Source organism: Molothrus ater, chromosome 8 (genome assembly GCF_012460135.2).
Source record: "Molothrus ater isolate BHLD 08-10-18 breed brown headed cowbird chromosome 8, BPBGC_Mater_1.1, whole genome shotgun sequence".
Classification (NCBI taxonomy): domain Eukaryota; kingdom Metazoa; phylum Chordata; class Aves; order Passeriformes; family Icteridae; genus Molothrus; species Molothrus ater.
The window spans coordinates 19,461,058-19,478,824 of record NC_050485.2 but is presented as its reverse complement, the minus strand read 5'-3'; the positions used below and the strand labels follow the sequence as shown (position 1 = coordinate 19,478,824).

Below are 17,767 nucleotides of genomic sequence, written 5' to 3'. Positions count from 1 at the left end.
TTTATTTTATAAATCTAAGGGAAACCTTAACCATTGGTTACTTCTGTGAATTTCTGTTTGAACAATCTTCAGTTGTTGTCACAGGAAAACTCTGTATAACAATTATCCTCTACTGGAAAGCAAGTAGGAGACTTACCAACAGAGGACTCTTGCTTACTACATTTTAGCATTTTATTGTAGTTTGTACTGCGCCACCATCATTATCAGTCTTCCCCAGAAGAGGAGCAGTAAAAACTATCCTCACCCAATATGTGTGTGCATGTGTGCAAAACAAACCCCATATACACACACAAATATACATATAAAAACATATACATGCCCACACAGCTCAAGAAAAATACCTACTAAATAAAGCCAGGACTTTTGTTGCTGATGGAATCCACCAGGTACATTTCACCATAGGTGGAAACTCTTCAGGTTTTGCAGGAAACAGCCGTAAAGAAATAAATTGCAGTAACCTGTCCACCACCTGCTTGAACCTCTTCTGTGAAATCCTAAAACAAACATGCTGCACTTACTCTCACGTGATCACTGTCTACACTAGAGTTTGTTATCAAATTTCAATGCTTTTAAAGAAACTCCCTCATTAAAATTTTTAAATTCAATTTGAATTGTTTAAATTATTTTTTTAAATATTTTTGTCCTGTACATAAAAACAAAATTCTACATGTAAAGTTTGAAAAAGAATGCTTTTAAATATTGACACATGGTAATTCTCTTCAGTGTGTCCCTAACTATGCTCTTTAAGTCTGTGGGAAAACAAAACCAAGAGCAATAGAATAATTATCTGTTCTTGACTTTTAGTGAACAAAACAAAAATCCTTATCAATTTCACTCCACACTCTGAATACTGAGGAATTCTGATTAATTTTAAAATACATGGTCCTTTTAAATAAAAAGTGGTATACGCTTCACATAGTGCCATGTGCATATTTTAAATTACGTGTTACACCACTTCAATAATAGCACAACAATACACATACATGTGTAGACATGTTAAAATAGCCTTTTCTAAACAAGAACTCTCCTATTTTAATGGTTTCCATTTCTAATACATGCTTTAAAGACTAAAAACATTGATATGTTTATTGCATCCTTAACTAAAAGTGGAAACCTCATTTGTAAATGCAGTTCCAATGAAGTAATATTTTACCACAATTTTAAGCAAATCTGGACATAGGGAGGGGAGGGAAATTGAATTACCATCCTTGCAGAGAAGAAAATCCTTAATTAGATTTCCTAGGAGATTGGAAATTGCAAATGTGGCCAAACTTTGTTTTTACCTCAAACAGAATTTTTGCTTAGTCAGTACATGGAAGGCAATCTGCATACAAACTTAGGAGCTGCTCTTTGGGCAGTTACCCCCATATGACTTTTTTTGTGAGGTGCTCTTAGAGTTCTTTCAATTAATTACAAATCTAATGCCCTAACCACACTCTCTCACCACCTCTATTGCACTAGGAAGCCAGGCCACTAGTTTGGCTGTGGTTTCTGTATACTACAGCAACATTACAATATCTTTTGCAATTTACGTGAGATTAAACTTTATTTAAACAAAGATCATAAAGATGTTTATTTTAATAGTACCGTTTAAATATATAAATAAAAATTTACACACAAGTTATTTTGCATATGTTATCAAAAATAACTCTGATAAGTTATTTGATTAAAGCTTCTCTGCAGAAGTATAATAATTTTTATACATTATGTACATTTTGCATCTATAAATCAGTATCACTCAGTGGACTATGTCCACATGTATTTGAAAGTAACAAAACCAATCTCTTTAGTCAATTAAATTAATTTTCATATAATTTATAAAACAGTCAACATCAATGGAAATACAGAACAATTGTAATCCTAGAAATGGAATTTGTAATGTGGGGTTTTGGTTTTTTGTTTTACTTTTTAGACCAGTGCACTAGGAAATGATGGTCAGCTTCTGTTAAGGCTGCTATCTGTCTTAGCAAGTGAGCATAGATGACATAAGTAGAAGTGTTACTAAATTGAGGATTCTGAAAAAGATTAAAAAAAGTGTTAGGTTAATAAATTGCATAAAGGGAAAAAAGTCATTAGGATTTTTTTCTTATGTTTGTTGTTGCCAGTACAATTACACAAGAAAGTAGTTCACCAAACAGCTGTGACAGAGGTAAATCTATGGGAAAAAACAACTCACAACTTCTGTATTGTAAAAATATGATTTTTTTTTCCCCTAAAAGAAAGCCCACAGGTAGCCCAAAACCAGTACTCAAAATTCTGGATCATTCTTTACATTGTAACACAAACTACACTCCTCTAAGTGATGTGGTTTTCATATCAGTAATACAAATTCTTATAGCTCCTGTCTATCCCATATCAATCCAAACTAATTTTCCCTCTATTCCATGTGTTCACATATTCCCTTATTTTAGCAGGAGACATTATTTTTAATTCACAGCTAGTATATACCACCCCAGAGAAGAAAAGGATTGTCTCAATAAATTAAATTGCCATTTGATATTTTCAAATAGCAGCAGAAACTGCTCTTTGTGTGCAGAGGTGTTAGGTACACTAGCAAAATACAAAGGGGAAATCTGCTATAAATGCAAGCCAACTATAGCAGCAAAGGCAAGAGGTGACCACAGACAGAAATCAGACATTGTAACCAGTCAGATAGACTGGAAAAAGTCAGCCAGACAGAATGGATAAAATGCAACACTGGAAAAAGTCACAGCAATATCAGAAAGTGCATATACTGAAACTTTCAGAGTTACAGCACCCTAATACAGCAAGTCTGGGAATAAGGACAATATAAGAACAAATAAAAAGGTAAAATATTTATTCTTCCAACCCAGAAAAGAAAAGCAAACAATTACTTGTCTATCAGTGCATTGTTTTAGTCCATTCAACCTTTCCCCATCAACTGTCTTCCATTAAGCTCCCACTCCCATCATGCATTACACTTTTTTACATATTTTAACGCATTCTTACAACAGGAAATTGGATGTGAAGTATCTCAGCTATATAAACTATCTTGCTTACACAGTATACTGGTTTATAGATTGTAAGTTGACACATACTTACATAAAAATACTGTATTTTCCTTACCTGTAAAAGTATACAATATGCTCTAAGATCATCCTTTGTTCGTGGCCTATGAAGGAATGAAATTATAAACAGAACCATATGGATCCAAAATTTACAGACATTAAGAGTCATGAAATCATGAATGATTTTGTTTTGCTTTGCTAATATGTATAAAATACCATATTAAAGAATCTTCACTGCTCTCAAAAAACTGAAAAGGTCATTTAGAGATTCTGACAATTCTCTGAAAGTAGCAGGCCGTTTATCATCTGTCTTTTTAAAATGTGACAGAAGGCAAAAAAGGGTCAGAATTGAAGAGTTAGAGGTGTTCTAAAGAGGGAATTCAGCATTATTGTCTATTTCAAGTGACACCCTAAAGGAGTTTATTTGCTCCTCTTTGATATTTCCTGCAAGAATTCTCCATACACTTCTACCACTGCAGCCTCTGTACTCCTTCATTTTATCAAGGCTTTTACATAACCGCAATTAAATAAACACAATTAAAGTCTTAAAACTATCTACCCTAATAACTGCATGAACCAAAATCCCATCCTTAAACGCAATACTGCTCCTAACCCTGCTTTCCCTTGCAGGCCTCCCTCCTCTGACAGGATTCTTGCCCAAATGACTCATCATTCAAGAACTAACTAAACAAGACATAGCCCCAGCAGCTACACTTATCTCCCTCCTCTCCCTACTAAGCCTATTCTTCTATCTTTGACAAATACACGCAGCAACAGCACAAAAAGCAGTGTGAGATGGAGAAAGGGGTTGCCAAGACCTGGGTCATGTGAGCTACAACAAGCCACTGTCTCTTGCTATACCTGTTTATAAATTACACTATGCATTCTAACTTCTATTACTTCATGCTAAGATGCTGTCAACTCCAAAAACCCTCCTGCTTGTTGGCTATCCCCTTCTGCATCTTGTACTGCTCTTTCTCTGGTGCTACCTCACACAAACAGTATTGTGAAGCAAACTGTGGATCAAGGAATTGTCCTGGTTGCTGTTGGGGGACAGACAATGAGAACAAGTTTTAACCTCGTTGAATTCTTAAATTCATCTCACAATTAAGAAGTCCAAAGAAATGCCCTGGCAACAAGCAGCTGAGATTTGGTGACAGAATGCATGGCTGTGTATGGATCTGTCTCTCAGAGGTTCAAGGCCAGCTTACAGAGTTCAAGACTATTTCAGCAGACTTGCAAAAAGAATTAAGTTCTTATGTATCAAATTAGTTGCATCACATTTTCTTTCTTTGCCTAAAACAATAAATATAAAACATATAGCAGATTTAAGTGCTGGTGCAGCACTGATGCAAATATTTATTATAATTACCCTGTCCATTCTTGCAGTAGACCATTAATTATTCCTTTTAGGACTGACTTCTGCACATCTTGAGGCTATGAAGAAAGGAGAGGAAAAATAATATCTGAAGTAATTACACATATTCAATACAAGGCATTGTACAAACAAGCAACTTTGCTATGCTTATATTTCAAGACAGCTAAGAAATCTTTTGTGTTATGATGCTGATCTCCTAAATATCTTCCTCACAGATGTACTAGGTGAATGTGGGGTTGGGCCAATGGTGCCTTTCAACACTTATACCCTGTAAATATAATTTCTAAACCACTCCTGTCCTTTGTATACTAGGCCTACATTTTACTATTCCCATCCTCACATTTTTTTAATTTCTCACCATGCAGTCCCATCACTACCATGTAATATCTCTAAGATATGCAGTCTTTAAGAACTACCACAATATAAACTATGCTTTACTAGAAGGAAAATTTTCCTCCTCTTTTACTGGAGCAGCTGTCAGGATTCTATAACAATTCTCATGGGATCATCTGAAGTATGTTTTGAGAGATTCTTCAGAAATCATGCCTATCTGGGAAAAACTTTGGTATAAAATGGTATAAAACATGAATTCTTTTTCTCTACTTACAGTATTTAATAAGGCATCATAGACAACATTCACAAATTTTGCATCGATTCCAGAGTCCTCAATGGTATTAAATGGAGAATTGGTATCTTTCTGTAAGTTAGATAATACATGAAGCATTTTGAATATTTTATAGCTATCTTTAATATGTAAGTTTAACAGCAAGCTTAGGAAAACATGTTCAGATATAAGTATTTCCTTAATCAAGATATAAGAATATAAGTTTCCTTAATTAGTATGCTAAAGATAGAACAAAACAATAGTAATCCTACACATATTTATGTTGGCATTCTATTTTCAAAATGTAAGAGGGTTTCAAATAATGAATTACATTGAACTTTCATCATCTTTGTTGTTGATCCATTATCAGACAAAGGCAAGAAAATTTTAAGCATTCAATATTTATTAAATAACTAAAGGTCACAGGTTATTTTATCCAGGCTAAGATCCTACCATCCATTTTAAATATCATAAGCATATTTTGCTCTATAATAGGCAGGAAATAATAATTTAGCATGAATTCAGAAAGACAAATATAACAGCTCCCAGGAAAACCAAGTATGCCATCATAACACATGAACAGCTACAATAGAGCCCATATCACATCTTTTTTTTAGGGGTAGGGAATTTCTGTTTCCAGATTTGCCTGGGCCTCTGCATTAGCATGGATGTTTTAAAACTGTGTAGAAAGTACCTACACAGTCACAGTGTCACAAACAAACTACATACTGGAATTTTAAAGGTCCACAAACTTGAAATAAAATTGCTTAACTGGAATCAATAAATCAATGCAATAACAGATTGTCTACAAAAGGCAGGTGAGATCATGACAAAATTATCTGAGTGGCCTTGAATACCTGGCTGAAAGCCTTTAACAGGTATTTTTGAAACATTTTGAAGATAAAAAGCACTGTAATTACTAAATAGTATTAGGAATTATCTTCTACCTTAAATGCAGCATTTATCTCCAAGAAAGAATCAAAAGTTGTAGAATAAAAATTATGTACAGCTTTCCAATCTCCCGATGCCTTCGACTTTTCCATATCATCCCTAGAGAAAATATATTCAAATACTGGTAATGGTTTGATCTTGCCAGCCACTTAGACCTTAAAATGCACTGTAACTTTAAGCTTTTCTCACTAAGCACACTTACAAGACAGACGAGTATAATATCTGTATCTTTCTAACCTCTTCCTTGTCATTTAAAGATCATGGTATTATAAGAGAACAAAAGCATAGTTTGTGTTTGATACACCTGAGCAATGTCTTTTATTCAAAATGTTAATTCACAATGTCATAGTTCAGCGTGTTAGGACAAATAATTAGCAGAACAGAATTAAGCTGCAGCTACACTGACATGATAAAGTCTCTCAGAGTAAGTATGATGGCTCTTAAACTACTCAAATTCACTAGAATTTCTCAAAGTTTCCTGTCTTCTAAATTTTTTCAAATAGAACTTAATCTTAGGCACAGGTGGTCAATCTAAGGTGGTTAATCTTAGACAAGGTGGTCAATGGTGACAGTCAACGTGGTTTCACTAAGGGCAAATTGTGCCTGACAAATTTGGTGGCCTTCTACAGTAGGGTTACAGTGCTGGTGGATGATGGAAGAATGATGTCATCTACCTGGACCTGTGCAAGGCCTTCCTCTGGAAGCTGCTTTCCCCGACTCTGCTGCAGGCTGTGCAAGAAATCCTCAGCATAAGGAAATCCAAACCCAGCTCAGTGCTGGGAGCAGCTGCCAGAACCAACTAAGAAGGACCTAGCCCTGCCTGGATGATGGCAACCATGGGAGAAGGGAAATGGAGAGGTGGTGGGAGCTCACAGCTGGGAATTCAAATGGACAGGACAAGGGCTAATGGCTTTAACCTGCAGGAGGACTGATTTAGATCAGATGTAAGGAAGAAGCCTTTTACAAACACTGCCACAGGTTGTCTAGAGGCAATAGTCAATAGATACAAAAATCTAAATGTGGAAAAAAATTCAGCTCTTTGGATCACCTGAATACCAGGAAAGGATCACCTCTTTGCAAATTTTCATTACAGCTCTTTTTCTTTCCAACCAAATACACACCAAATTATCAAAAAGGGTCCCTTTTCCTCCCTGGAAGCACAAAATTTCAAACATGGAAGAGAGAAATAATTGCCAGTATAACCAAAACACTTAAGACTGCACGGACTTTGCCAGCCTACAATAAACCATACATATTCTTTTCCAAAACTAAACACTCCCTGCATTTCTAATTCTGAAGTGTATGTTTTGCCATTTTCTGTGTGGTACAACACTTCAACCTAGAAAAAATATTTTGATGGTTTTCACAGCAACAGAGCTATCAATCCCACCACCACAACCAGACTAATTCCTTGCCAGTCTTACTGAAACTGTTTCCTCATCTGAGATTAACAAAATCAAATGTATGAATTAGGTCAAAATGAAAAGAATTCCAAAGAAAGGAGGAAAGCACATTTCTAGGAACAGCAGTATAACTTACTGAAAATCTTTCACAGTTTTGGTTCGAATTGGAAGGGAAGGTTCAGGAGGAATTGGTGCTTTCAGTTCCTGGGGTAATGTATCCATTGACATGCGCTTCTTTTGCCGTACATCCAGGCAAAGAGCTGGTAGGTCCCGCCCTTAAAAGAAAGGTAAAGAAGAGCAAATACAATGCATCTAACACAAATAAACTGGTGCTAGGAAAAAAATAAAACTCCAAGTGTTTGATTCTAACTCTTTAAAAAAGTATTTTTCTTACTATGTGCATATGCAGACACGATGGAAAATTTGGCTAACTAACAAAAACAGCAGTGATGCCAATTACTGTATTTCCAATATAGATTGTAAATTTTCAATATACAAACTGCAACACTGGTGCTCCTTACAGCTAAAAAAAATCTCATGCACAACCACACCAAAGTCCAACTATCATATAAGGACAAGACTTCGGTCCATTTTTCAACACTGTGATATAGAATTTTAGCTACAGATGACTGTGAAACATCTACAGCTTCCATAGAGAATCTCTCCAGAAAACTAAATGGAAAAGGCAAATTTTTTTGTCTTACACAGAATTAGTGCTGAAACAGAAGCATCTTTGAACACTTCTTTTTAATACATTTGGCTACCTATTCTAGTACAATTGGCCGTGTTTTGCCAAGGCCTTTCTATTCTACTCCTTCCTTTCTATTTGATCTGAGAATAGTTGATCAGATTAGCATGGCAAGACTTGGCAACAGCTACAGTGAGAGGAGAGACGAGGCTGCCTGTATGTCCAACACAGTTCCAAAACACACCCACCACAGGCCAAAGCTGAGCCCAGCAGTGACAATGGCATAGGACCCCTGTGACAATATATTTAGGAAAGCATAAAAAAAAACTGCACAGCAGCTGAGAGAGAGGAAGGATTTAAAAAAAAAAGGAAGAAAAAAAAGAAACTACCCTACAGACACCCACATGAGTGGAAAAGAAGGAGAAGGAGGAGGTGAGTCAGGGTCTAGAGCAGAGAATCCCTTGCTGCCAGTGGAGAGCCAATGCCTGATCAGGCTGCTGGCAGAATTGGAGAGAAGTTGAGAACAAGGGAAGGTGTGGTAAGCAGGGAAGGGGAAGGTGTTTTGAGTTTTGTTTCTGTTTAGTTTAAATGGCAATAAATTAATACCCTCAAGTCTGTTCCGCCTATGATGAAAATGGGAAAGTGTACTCCCAGCCTTTATCTCAATCCATGAGCTTTTTCATCTTATTTTTCCCCCATGTCCTGTTGAGGAGGGGAAGCCACAGAGCAGCTTGGTGGATGTCTGGCAGTCAGCCAAGGTAAGCCCACCCAAAACATGAAAAAATATTTCCACTGCATTTCCAACACTCATTTTGACAGTGTCTTCACAAACATCCTCAAACACTCTTACAGTCTGATTTATGCTGCTCATTTTTAAAAGCATTTACATGAATTGTGACATATGTTTGGGATAAAAGACACTATATAAAATAAAAGTGTCCTCAAAAGTCATACATATTTAATGAAAATCCTCTATGAATTGTATAAGACCCCTCTAAGCCTTTTTAAAGATTTGGGTTTTTTTAATTAACTAAACATCAAAGTAGTATCACTACACTGCTGCCTACTCCATTTATCACAGCAGGGAAACAGATGCTATAAAAGTCCCATGAATCCAAAAGAAGATTATTTTCTCTCAGGCTCATGACAGGGTGATTGTCCTCTCATGCTCATGACAGAGTCATGAGTGTGACTTAACTCAGCCACCATTCATGAGAAAACAGATCAGAGCTGCCCTCAATCACCTGAGGATGCATCAGTTACTGATATGGAACCTTGTCCATTCTCACAGATGGAATTTTAACCATTTTAAGAAAAGAGTAGTAATTGAAAAAAACAGAGCAGACATATAGATAATAAATTAATCCAAGCCAAGGTGCCAAACCATCCAACCATGCATATGTTCTGCTATTGAACACCATTCTCTGAAAGCAGGATGGACTGATTTTAAAGAATCTAAGAATTTGTCTTATTTTTATACTCTGAGAATAACAAGTTTTTTGATTTAACTTTCATTCTGTCTTCTCAATTTTAAATGGATTAAACATTGAGTTATAACCAGCTGAACACGCTGAATGAGGAAAAGATTCCTTCTACATCTGTAGAAGAGACATCTGCTGGCAGACACTGCTTCTCAATTCAGTAAATTGAGGCTGCAGGTGCTAAGCTGGTAACTTGTACCCTGTCAGCAATGTCATCTTCTTGGAAATACATGCAGTTTAATTTACATATACTAAAATTGATTTTTAATAGTATCTTTAACACATATGGTCAACTTCAGTATGTTTTGTCATCATTCAAGTTTATTTGTACATAGATTTATTTGCTCTTCTGCCAGCAAAGAATACTAATTAAGATCCATCACTGGAGTTTCATTGAGCAGAAATGGGAAATTTTATGTATTGAGTTGATAAACAGCAATAACACAATATTACAAGACAAGAAAAAACAGTAATTTCTGGCTTCTTGCCCAGTTACATCAAGTAAAGATTCAGCTGTGCATGAGAAATGAAATCTCTGCTTAAGAAATGATCAAAAACTTTGGTGAAGAAAATCTCCTTGATACAAAGCGGAAAGTTTTGCAGTATAGCTAATAGGACTAATAAAATATTATTTTAGTAAGAATCTAATGCTGCAAGTTATAAACCACCTTTTTCTGTACAACTTTGAAACTGACAATACTTGTCAACAGTTTTGTTTCCAAGCTGCACTACTGAGATCTCTCAGTGCAGTCTCTTTCTTGCCTCAATTTCACTGAGTGCGATAAAGACTTAATGAACCACAGCACAATAAGCCTGAAGGGGACTTGCTCAGAGACAAGATCAATACAAACCTGACAAATGTTTGTACAGTCTTTTACGAAAAGTCCCAAATTACTGAAATCCTAGCCCAAAAGTCAAATAAAAATTCCAGGTCTAACCACAACATCATCCCATCTAGGCTTCATTATTCTAGCCTACCATACTTAATACAGAGCTACACTTTCTATCTTTTCATCAAGTATTGTTACTTCATCACAGCACAACAACATTCCTTTTCACTTATAAAGCTATTCAGAACTCACTGTTTCCTGTGCATTTTACTTTTTGCCATCACTGGCCTTCATCTTCACTGAAAAAAACCATCTTTCAGCAACTGCCTCCCTTATAAAAGTCTTATGCTTGCCTCATTCCCACCATCCTTCAGATGGCAATAAAATAATTATCTCCAAAGTTCTGAAAATTTCTAGAGACACTGCCTGATTGCAGCTTGACAAATATCTGCAGATAAACTGCTGAATCAGTACCTTTCTTTAAAATTTCAGATAGTTATTCCATCCTCCAGATCTATTTGTTTTTTCTTACCCAACTTGTCTCTATGACACAACCTCCACTGAGGATCGGCTATCATATATCTCACTGCCTCTACAATGTACAACACAGCATAATTTAATGAAATCTAGATTTCCAGATTTTCTGACACTACCAAAATACAAATACTGGCAGAAAACTGAGCACCTTCTAAACTTGGTAACTAAGTAACAGGTCTCTTTTCTCTTACCGTTTTTGATGTTGGGTATAACAAGTTGCGTAGGCGAATTTCTGTTTCCGATGCCTTCTTTCTTTTGGTTGATAGTTGTGATGAAATTGCTGAAAGTGGAAAACTGATTTTTGGCTCCTTCCTCCAACCCCTGTAATTAAGATGACAGTATGCTCTAAAGGGCTAATACATTACTGCTGTAGTAATCTTCCGAGTGAGGTTTTTACACAGAATTCTTTTAAATCAGACTGGTAATAACTGAATAAAACATAAATAATGATTCTGCAAGTTTGTTTCAAATTGATTCAGGAGAGGTACCATAAAATTCCTTTCAATTACATTAAAAAACTCAAGTATTAACTTGCAGGATATGAAGATGTCCTTGGATTTCTGTGAGGAAAACACAATACAATTAGGATGTTGTCAAAAATATTCTAACTTTCTGCATCCTAATGTCTACTTTTATACTTCTCACTACATCCAGCTCAGTTTAAACAGAAGAAAGTGTCACATATTCCTTTTTCCAAATAGCCCTAATATAGTCAAGTAGTTTAGACAAATTTCCCTAGACTTAAAATGTGGGGCCAAAAATTCTAACCTCTAAAAAAAGTTCAATACTGACTACCTGGCTAAAACTCCCTAATGATTCAAAATGGTCAGCATCTGCTGCCACTGAAGAAAGGCTTACTAACAAAACTTGGTTAACAAAGTGCTAAAAGACTCCCTGCTTGAGCACCTGTACATGCTGTCACCAAGGAGCCTGCACAAGTCTCTGCTGGGAAGTGTTGAGAACTAATGTGTTTAACAGCAGACAGAAGTGAAATCACACATCAGACTTCCAAAGGATTGTGCCAATTAGTCTGTTGGCTAATCAGCACGGGGTGCTATTAGATATAGTTATTCACTACAGAATTTGCAAAGCATAGGTGGGGTTAAGAGGCTTGCCCAAGATGACAGAAATCTCATGATGAATATTTTAATTTTCTTCTCAATTCCAAGTCATCAATTGATATCAGGAGAAGGTAGATCAACTGAAAAAAATATACATACACTTCCTGCACATCATGATTTTCAACCTCACAGTAACCTAAAGACTCATTTTCCTGATATCTGGCATCTGTGCTCTCAGTTAGGAAAATGTTTCCACACAAACCAAAACTTTAATTCTGCAAATGAGAATATATGTTCTCATATAATATCCTATCAACATTTTTGAACCAGTACATTTCCCTTTTCCCTTAACAGAAATACATTTAGACTAAGACATGCAGTCAGAGTTCTAAGAAAAGCATTTCACTTCCACCACAACATCCTGAAAAAACACCAAGGGTAATAATCCAGCCCTTAAACCTACCACACCACAGTGTACGCAAGCTGGTACACTGCCAGAAATTTTAAATAACTCTGCCACATACAGCTATTTTTCCATGGCTCATAACTCACTAAATTGTAAATTTGAGCAGTCATCAGGACTTCTGGCTTTAAAAATATCAGATTTCAATTTATAAAATTTCTATTTTTACCAACTTTCAATCTATAGTTTTAAATTCATTACATGCAACAAACATTCCAAAATAAAATATAATTACCAGTGTAATTTTCAGATTAGCATTTCTTTTTAGGCTATAAATTTTAAAATATCATTAAGATGATTCTTAAAAATCATCTGGCACATGACTGGAGTAAAACAGACCCTGGACAAACATTAGTGACTGAAAAAGAACTTTTAAACAACTCCAGATCTGAGGTTAATCTGCTCGATCACAAAATGTGTGCTCCAGGCAAAAAAGCTCTGAAGCACAGACTAGTCTAATTATGATTAATAAGGAATAGATAGCAGAGATAATGGAAAAAAGGAGTTTTTGTTAAATAAATTATTGTGACAGACTTTTTGACTGACTTAGCTTTCTAGGTTTTACTCCAGACACATCACTGAAATACTACAGGTGAAGAGTTTCTTAAAAACTTTCTCCTTACTGCCACCTCCTTCAGCAGTGATCACATAGAACAAACTCTGCATCCCCTCTTCACCTCCATCATCCTGTTTCAAGAATATTAGATAAACATATGGATTAAGGCTTCATTGGGAGGCCCTAGAAAGAAACTTCACACTCATTAATGAGAAACTCTGACAACCCCTGAGGGAGTAATCTAGGGCACAGCACCATGTCATACTTAAAAATTTTGGAGGAGGTCACAGCTTTTAGAGCCTAAGACTCTATAAGCACACTGCCACCAGAAAACTGAACATCCACCATTCCCCTCCCACCCACCAAAAGGAATGAATATGCTAGGAGGGAGTGAGAGGACCAAAGTAATCTTTAGTCCTGTTTTAAGACCATATTAATAACCAACAACTCTGCTGGCTTCTTAGTGGAAGTTTTCCAAGCACTAAGCCCTCCATAAGACCGGAGAGTTACTAACATCATAATTTATAAAACAGTATTTTCATTATTGAAGTTAAATGAAATGTTGAAAACAAATCAAAATGTTTCAAAGAGCACATACAGACTGATTTCTCAGAAGAGACAAAGATCATCAGAGGAGCTTCTGGAAAATCCTGTGTTAGCCCTAACATTGCTTACTCAAGACCCTTATGTATATGGCTTGCAAAGACTAGTGAGGATGAAAAGATTTTCTTCCCTGTGCAAGATGTGGAGGACACTCGGATTTCCCAAAGGCATCTGAGAGTACAACAGGCTGCACTAGAAGCAGGATTCTCCCTTCCATTCATAGCTTGAAAGATGCAACTTCAGACTGTTTTTCCTTTACAGGAGTCTCTAATTGTTCCTTTTATTAGGGAGCAAATCACTTAGCTTTCCACAAGTTTCTTTCCAGAATGTGAATGCTGACACCCAAACTATCACCTCTTTGGTGATAGTCTATTGCATCTCTCCACAAAACTCTCTCTCTATCCCCCCTGTAACACGCTACTGAACCCCAAGTAAGGCTCTTGGTAAATTCAAACCCTGCCCTGCACCTGACACACAACCACCCCCAGCCAGCTCAGAGCTCCTCTACAGATCCCACAGCTCCTGCCTGCGGCCAACACTCCAGAGGTACCTGACCGATGTCCGGCTACAAAGTTCTCCTGGTTCTTTAAGGTAGCTGGAATTCTACATGGCCATCCAAGGGCACACATTTTTCATTAGTTGAGCTAAGCCTGACACATTTTAGGCCAGCACTTTTATCTTTATTCTAAGGGACTGGCTTTTGCTATTCAAAGTCTAAGGTGGAGATATTCAAAGGTAGAAAAAACTCCTGTGCACTTGTCCATTACAGATTTCTCCCACCAAATTGGTATTTGAATCACAAGAATAAACATATTCTTGCACATTCTGACAGATTTACAAAGCTGAACGTCTTTCAGAAGATTGGAACATTTAGGCAAAACACAAAATTGGCAGAATTGCTCCAAGGAGTTTACAGTTTGCATACAATTACTCAGTTTAACATCACGATTATTTCCTGACAGTCATAAATATTATATGTGCAATCTTTTAAATTCAAATTATGAATTTAAATAAATGAGAATTTAAATGATAATAAGTCCAATGCCTATCAGAACTGCTGAACTAAAATCTCCTAAGTGTATTACTACAGGATTAGTAACATTTTTGTTCTGTTGTTGGACTGAAGTAACTTGCCACAAGTTCTAATGTTAAGCTATGTAAGATATCCAGCTCACATTGGGAATGGGAATTTTTGGGAAAATTTATGTTCTGTAATATTGTATAGACAGCAGAAAGAAAAGCCCAACTCTGGTATAATTAAAAACCTGAAAAAAGGTTTCTGAAAGGAAGTTATTCTGGCAAATATCCTTCCTCCATTTTTTTCTCTGCATTAATTCATTCATCGTTTCATCAAAATGTTCTGTGATCTTTGCTTCAACACACAAAAACTGGAAAGATATTTAAAGAAAAAGTTAAAAATACAGAAGTATTCCCCAGCTACCTCTCTCTCCATCAAGTGTATTAGAGCTGAAACCCTCCACCCCCGAGAACCCTTAATGAACATTCACAATGCTGCAAACCCTCAGTCATGACTAACCCGACAGAGCAGACCGTTGTAAAATGTTAACTATAAGTGGATGGAGAATTTATAGCTTCATTATGTCATTGCTTACAGATGCACTTGTTATTTTTAAGAAACTTGAATGAAAGCCTCTCAACGGAAAGGAACATGAAAGAAAACGAAGACGATAATTCCCCCCCTTCCCTTTCTCCTCCCAAATGAAGCGGCAAACACAGCAAACGAACACGGATGGCACAGGCGGGCCCGCGGGCGGCTGCCCGGGAGCCGACGGGACTTACCCCGGCAGCCGCGGTGGACGCCGACGGGATGGGCGGCAATTTCTCTCCCTCCTTTTCCTTTTCTTTTTCCTTTTCTTTTTCCTTTTCTTTTTCCTTTTCTTTTTCCTTTTCCTTCTCCCCTTCTCCCTCTTCTTCCTCCTCCTCGCCACCCTCCTCGGCTGACGGGGCCGCGGCGCTGCCCTGGCTCAGCTCCGCTCCCGGCGGATGCCCCTCGCCGGGGCCGGGGGGCAGCTCGGCGGCAGCCGGCGGGCTCTGCAGCGCCATCGTCCCGGTCCCGGCAGCCTCTCGGTGCCGTTGGCACCCGCGACCCCGCGCCCTCCTCTTCTCCTCCCTCCGCGGAGCCCCCGCGGGCACCCTCAGCTCCGCCGCTCCGCTCGGCCGCCGCGGCACTGCAGCAGCCGTGCTGCTCCCGGGCGCCCAGACACCCCCGCACGGCGGGGCGGAGCGCAGCGCAGCGCAGCCCGGCCGCCCCCGCCGCGGCCCCGGCGAGCAGGGGGAGCGCGGGACGCGGCGCAGCGGAGGCACCGCCGGAGCCGCTGCCCGGGAGCGCCCTCGGCCGCCGCGCCACCTACAGACCGCGGGCAGCAGGAGAGGCCGCCGCCGCTGCCGCCATGCTGCTCATGGGCGGCTCGTGGAAACGCGCCTGGCGGCCGGGGACGCGGCGCGCGGGGGGAGCGGAGGACACGGCGGCGGAAACTCCGCGGCGCAGGAACCGGCGCGGGGCTGCGGCTTGCCCCGGCGCAGCCGCTCTGGCAAGGGGTGCCGGGCCGGGTGTGGGGCACTGACGAGACCCGGGAGTGGCGACGAGGAAATAGACGAGTAATAAACAAATATGAACATAAATATAAAAATATATATAAATATACAGCTGGGTGAAGGACTTTCGGGGCGGATACCGCTAGGCACGGCCGCGAGTCCGTCACGCCGGGTGATGCCGGGTGCTGGTCTGCCGGCACAGGCCGTGCTGGCAGTGGCACTTCTCACACCCCCCTGGGGTCGTGCCACCTCTCACACAGTGCTGGGGCCGTGCTGACAGTGGTACCTCTCACACCCCCCTTGGGGCCGTGCTGGCAGTGCCACCTCTCACACCGTGCTGGGGCCGTGCTGGCAGTGGCACCTCTCACACCGTGCTGGGGCCGTGCTGGCAGTGGCACCTCTCACAGCGTGCTGGGGCCGTGCTGGCAGTGGCACCCTCTCCACACCCCCCTGAGGCCGTGCTGGCAGTGGCGCCTCTCACACCCCGCTGAGGCCGTGCTGGCAGTGGCACCTCTCACACCCCCCTGAGGCCGTGCTGGCAGTGGCACCTCTCACACCGTGCCGGGGCCGTGCTGGCAGTGGCACCTCTCACACCCCCCTGAGGCCGTGCTGGCCGTGGCACCTCTCACACCGTGCTGGGGCCGTGCTGGCAGTGGCACCTCTCACACCCCCCTGAGGCCGTGCTGGCAGTGGCGCCTCTCACACCCCCCTGGTGCCGTGCTGGCAGTGCCACCTCTCACACCCCCCTGAGGCCGGGCTGGCAGTGGTACCTCTCACAAACCGTGCCGGGGCCGTGCTGGCAGTGCCACCTCTCACAACCCCCTTGGGGGCCGTGCTGGCAGTGGCACCTCTCACACCGTGCTGGGGCCGTGCTGGCAGTGGCACCTCTCACACCGTGGCCGGGGCCGTGCTGGCAATGCCACCTCTCACACGGCGCTGTCGCCCCACGGCACGTTCCTCGCCGCTTCGGGTCACGCTCCAGCGAGAAAATGCACAAATCGTCCAATCATTAAAGTTGAAAAAGCCCTATGAGATGATCAAGTCCAACCTTCGACCAAATAACACCGTGCCCACTCTGCCGTACCGTGGAGTCGAAGCCTTATTGCAAAGGACTGCACCGTATCATGAGGAATGAACGTGTAACCGATCCTATCCCTGCTGGCAAAGCCAGAGCGGCGCCAGGGCTGTGCAGTGCTGGGTCCTGAGCAGGACCCGGGCAGCTGGAGGCGGTACCGCTGTCAGAGCCCCAGGGCAGCTCCCTGGCTGTGCGGAGCCTTGCTGTAAGTGTGTGAAGAAATGCCATCTTCAGAAGAGGTGCTATGTTGAACTGGTTGCAAGACAACCTCTAGACCAGATGTCACACGCACTGGCTTGGTACTGACCTGCCACTTGGCTTGGTCTGTGAAGCTGCAGGAGCCCTGCTGCGTGAGAGGTGGACAATGTTTTGTACACCAACCTGCATCCAGTTTAAGCTCTTCAAACTACTAGCTGCCAGACGAAAGAAGTTTCCTTCAGATCACTCTAATTTTGTGTCTGAAGAAGAGTTATTCTCCCAGCTTCAGGAACAGTGTGAATAGCATTACAGACCATGTGAAACAAATCTTCAAAATTGTTTTTCAGGTGGAGG

General features: G+C 40.3%; 1 protein-coding gene across 2 annotated transcripts in view; it reads right to left on the bottom strand.

Annotated features, from left to right (window-relative positions):
- HECTD2 (HECT domain E3 ubiquitin protein ligase 2) overlaps nucleotides 1–15,944 on the bottom strand; it is a 33,273-nt gene extending 17,329 nt beyond the window's left edge. The window contains exons 1-9 of one of the 2 annotated variants that reach the window (XM_036385483.2): nucleotides 15,385–15,944; nucleotides 11,093–11,222; nucleotides 7,502–7,640; nucleotides 5,959–6,061; nucleotides 5,015–5,104; nucleotides 4,402–4,466; nucleotides 3,088–3,133; nucleotides 1,906–2,015; nucleotides 346–494 (exon numbers count right to left, since the gene is read on the bottom strand). In XM_036385483.2, coding sequence (XP_036241376.1) covers nucleotides 346–494; nucleotides 1,906–2,015; nucleotides 3,088–3,133; nucleotides 4,402–4,466; nucleotides 5,015–5,104; nucleotides 5,959–6,061; nucleotides 7,502–7,640; nucleotides 11,093–11,222; nucleotides 15,385–15,648 — 1,096 coding nt within the window. In that variant the 5' untranslated portion in view covers nucleotides 15,649–15,944. The remainder of the gene's footprint in view (nucleotides 1–345; nucleotides 495–1,905; nucleotides 2,016–3,087; nucleotides 3,134–4,401; nucleotides 4,467–5,014; nucleotides 5,105–5,958; nucleotides 6,062–7,501; nucleotides 7,641–11,092; nucleotides 11,223–15,384) is intronic. The other variant, XM_036385482.2, reaches the window with a different exon arrangement.
- Between the last annotated feature and the right edge of the window lie 1,823 nt (nucleotides 15,945–17,767).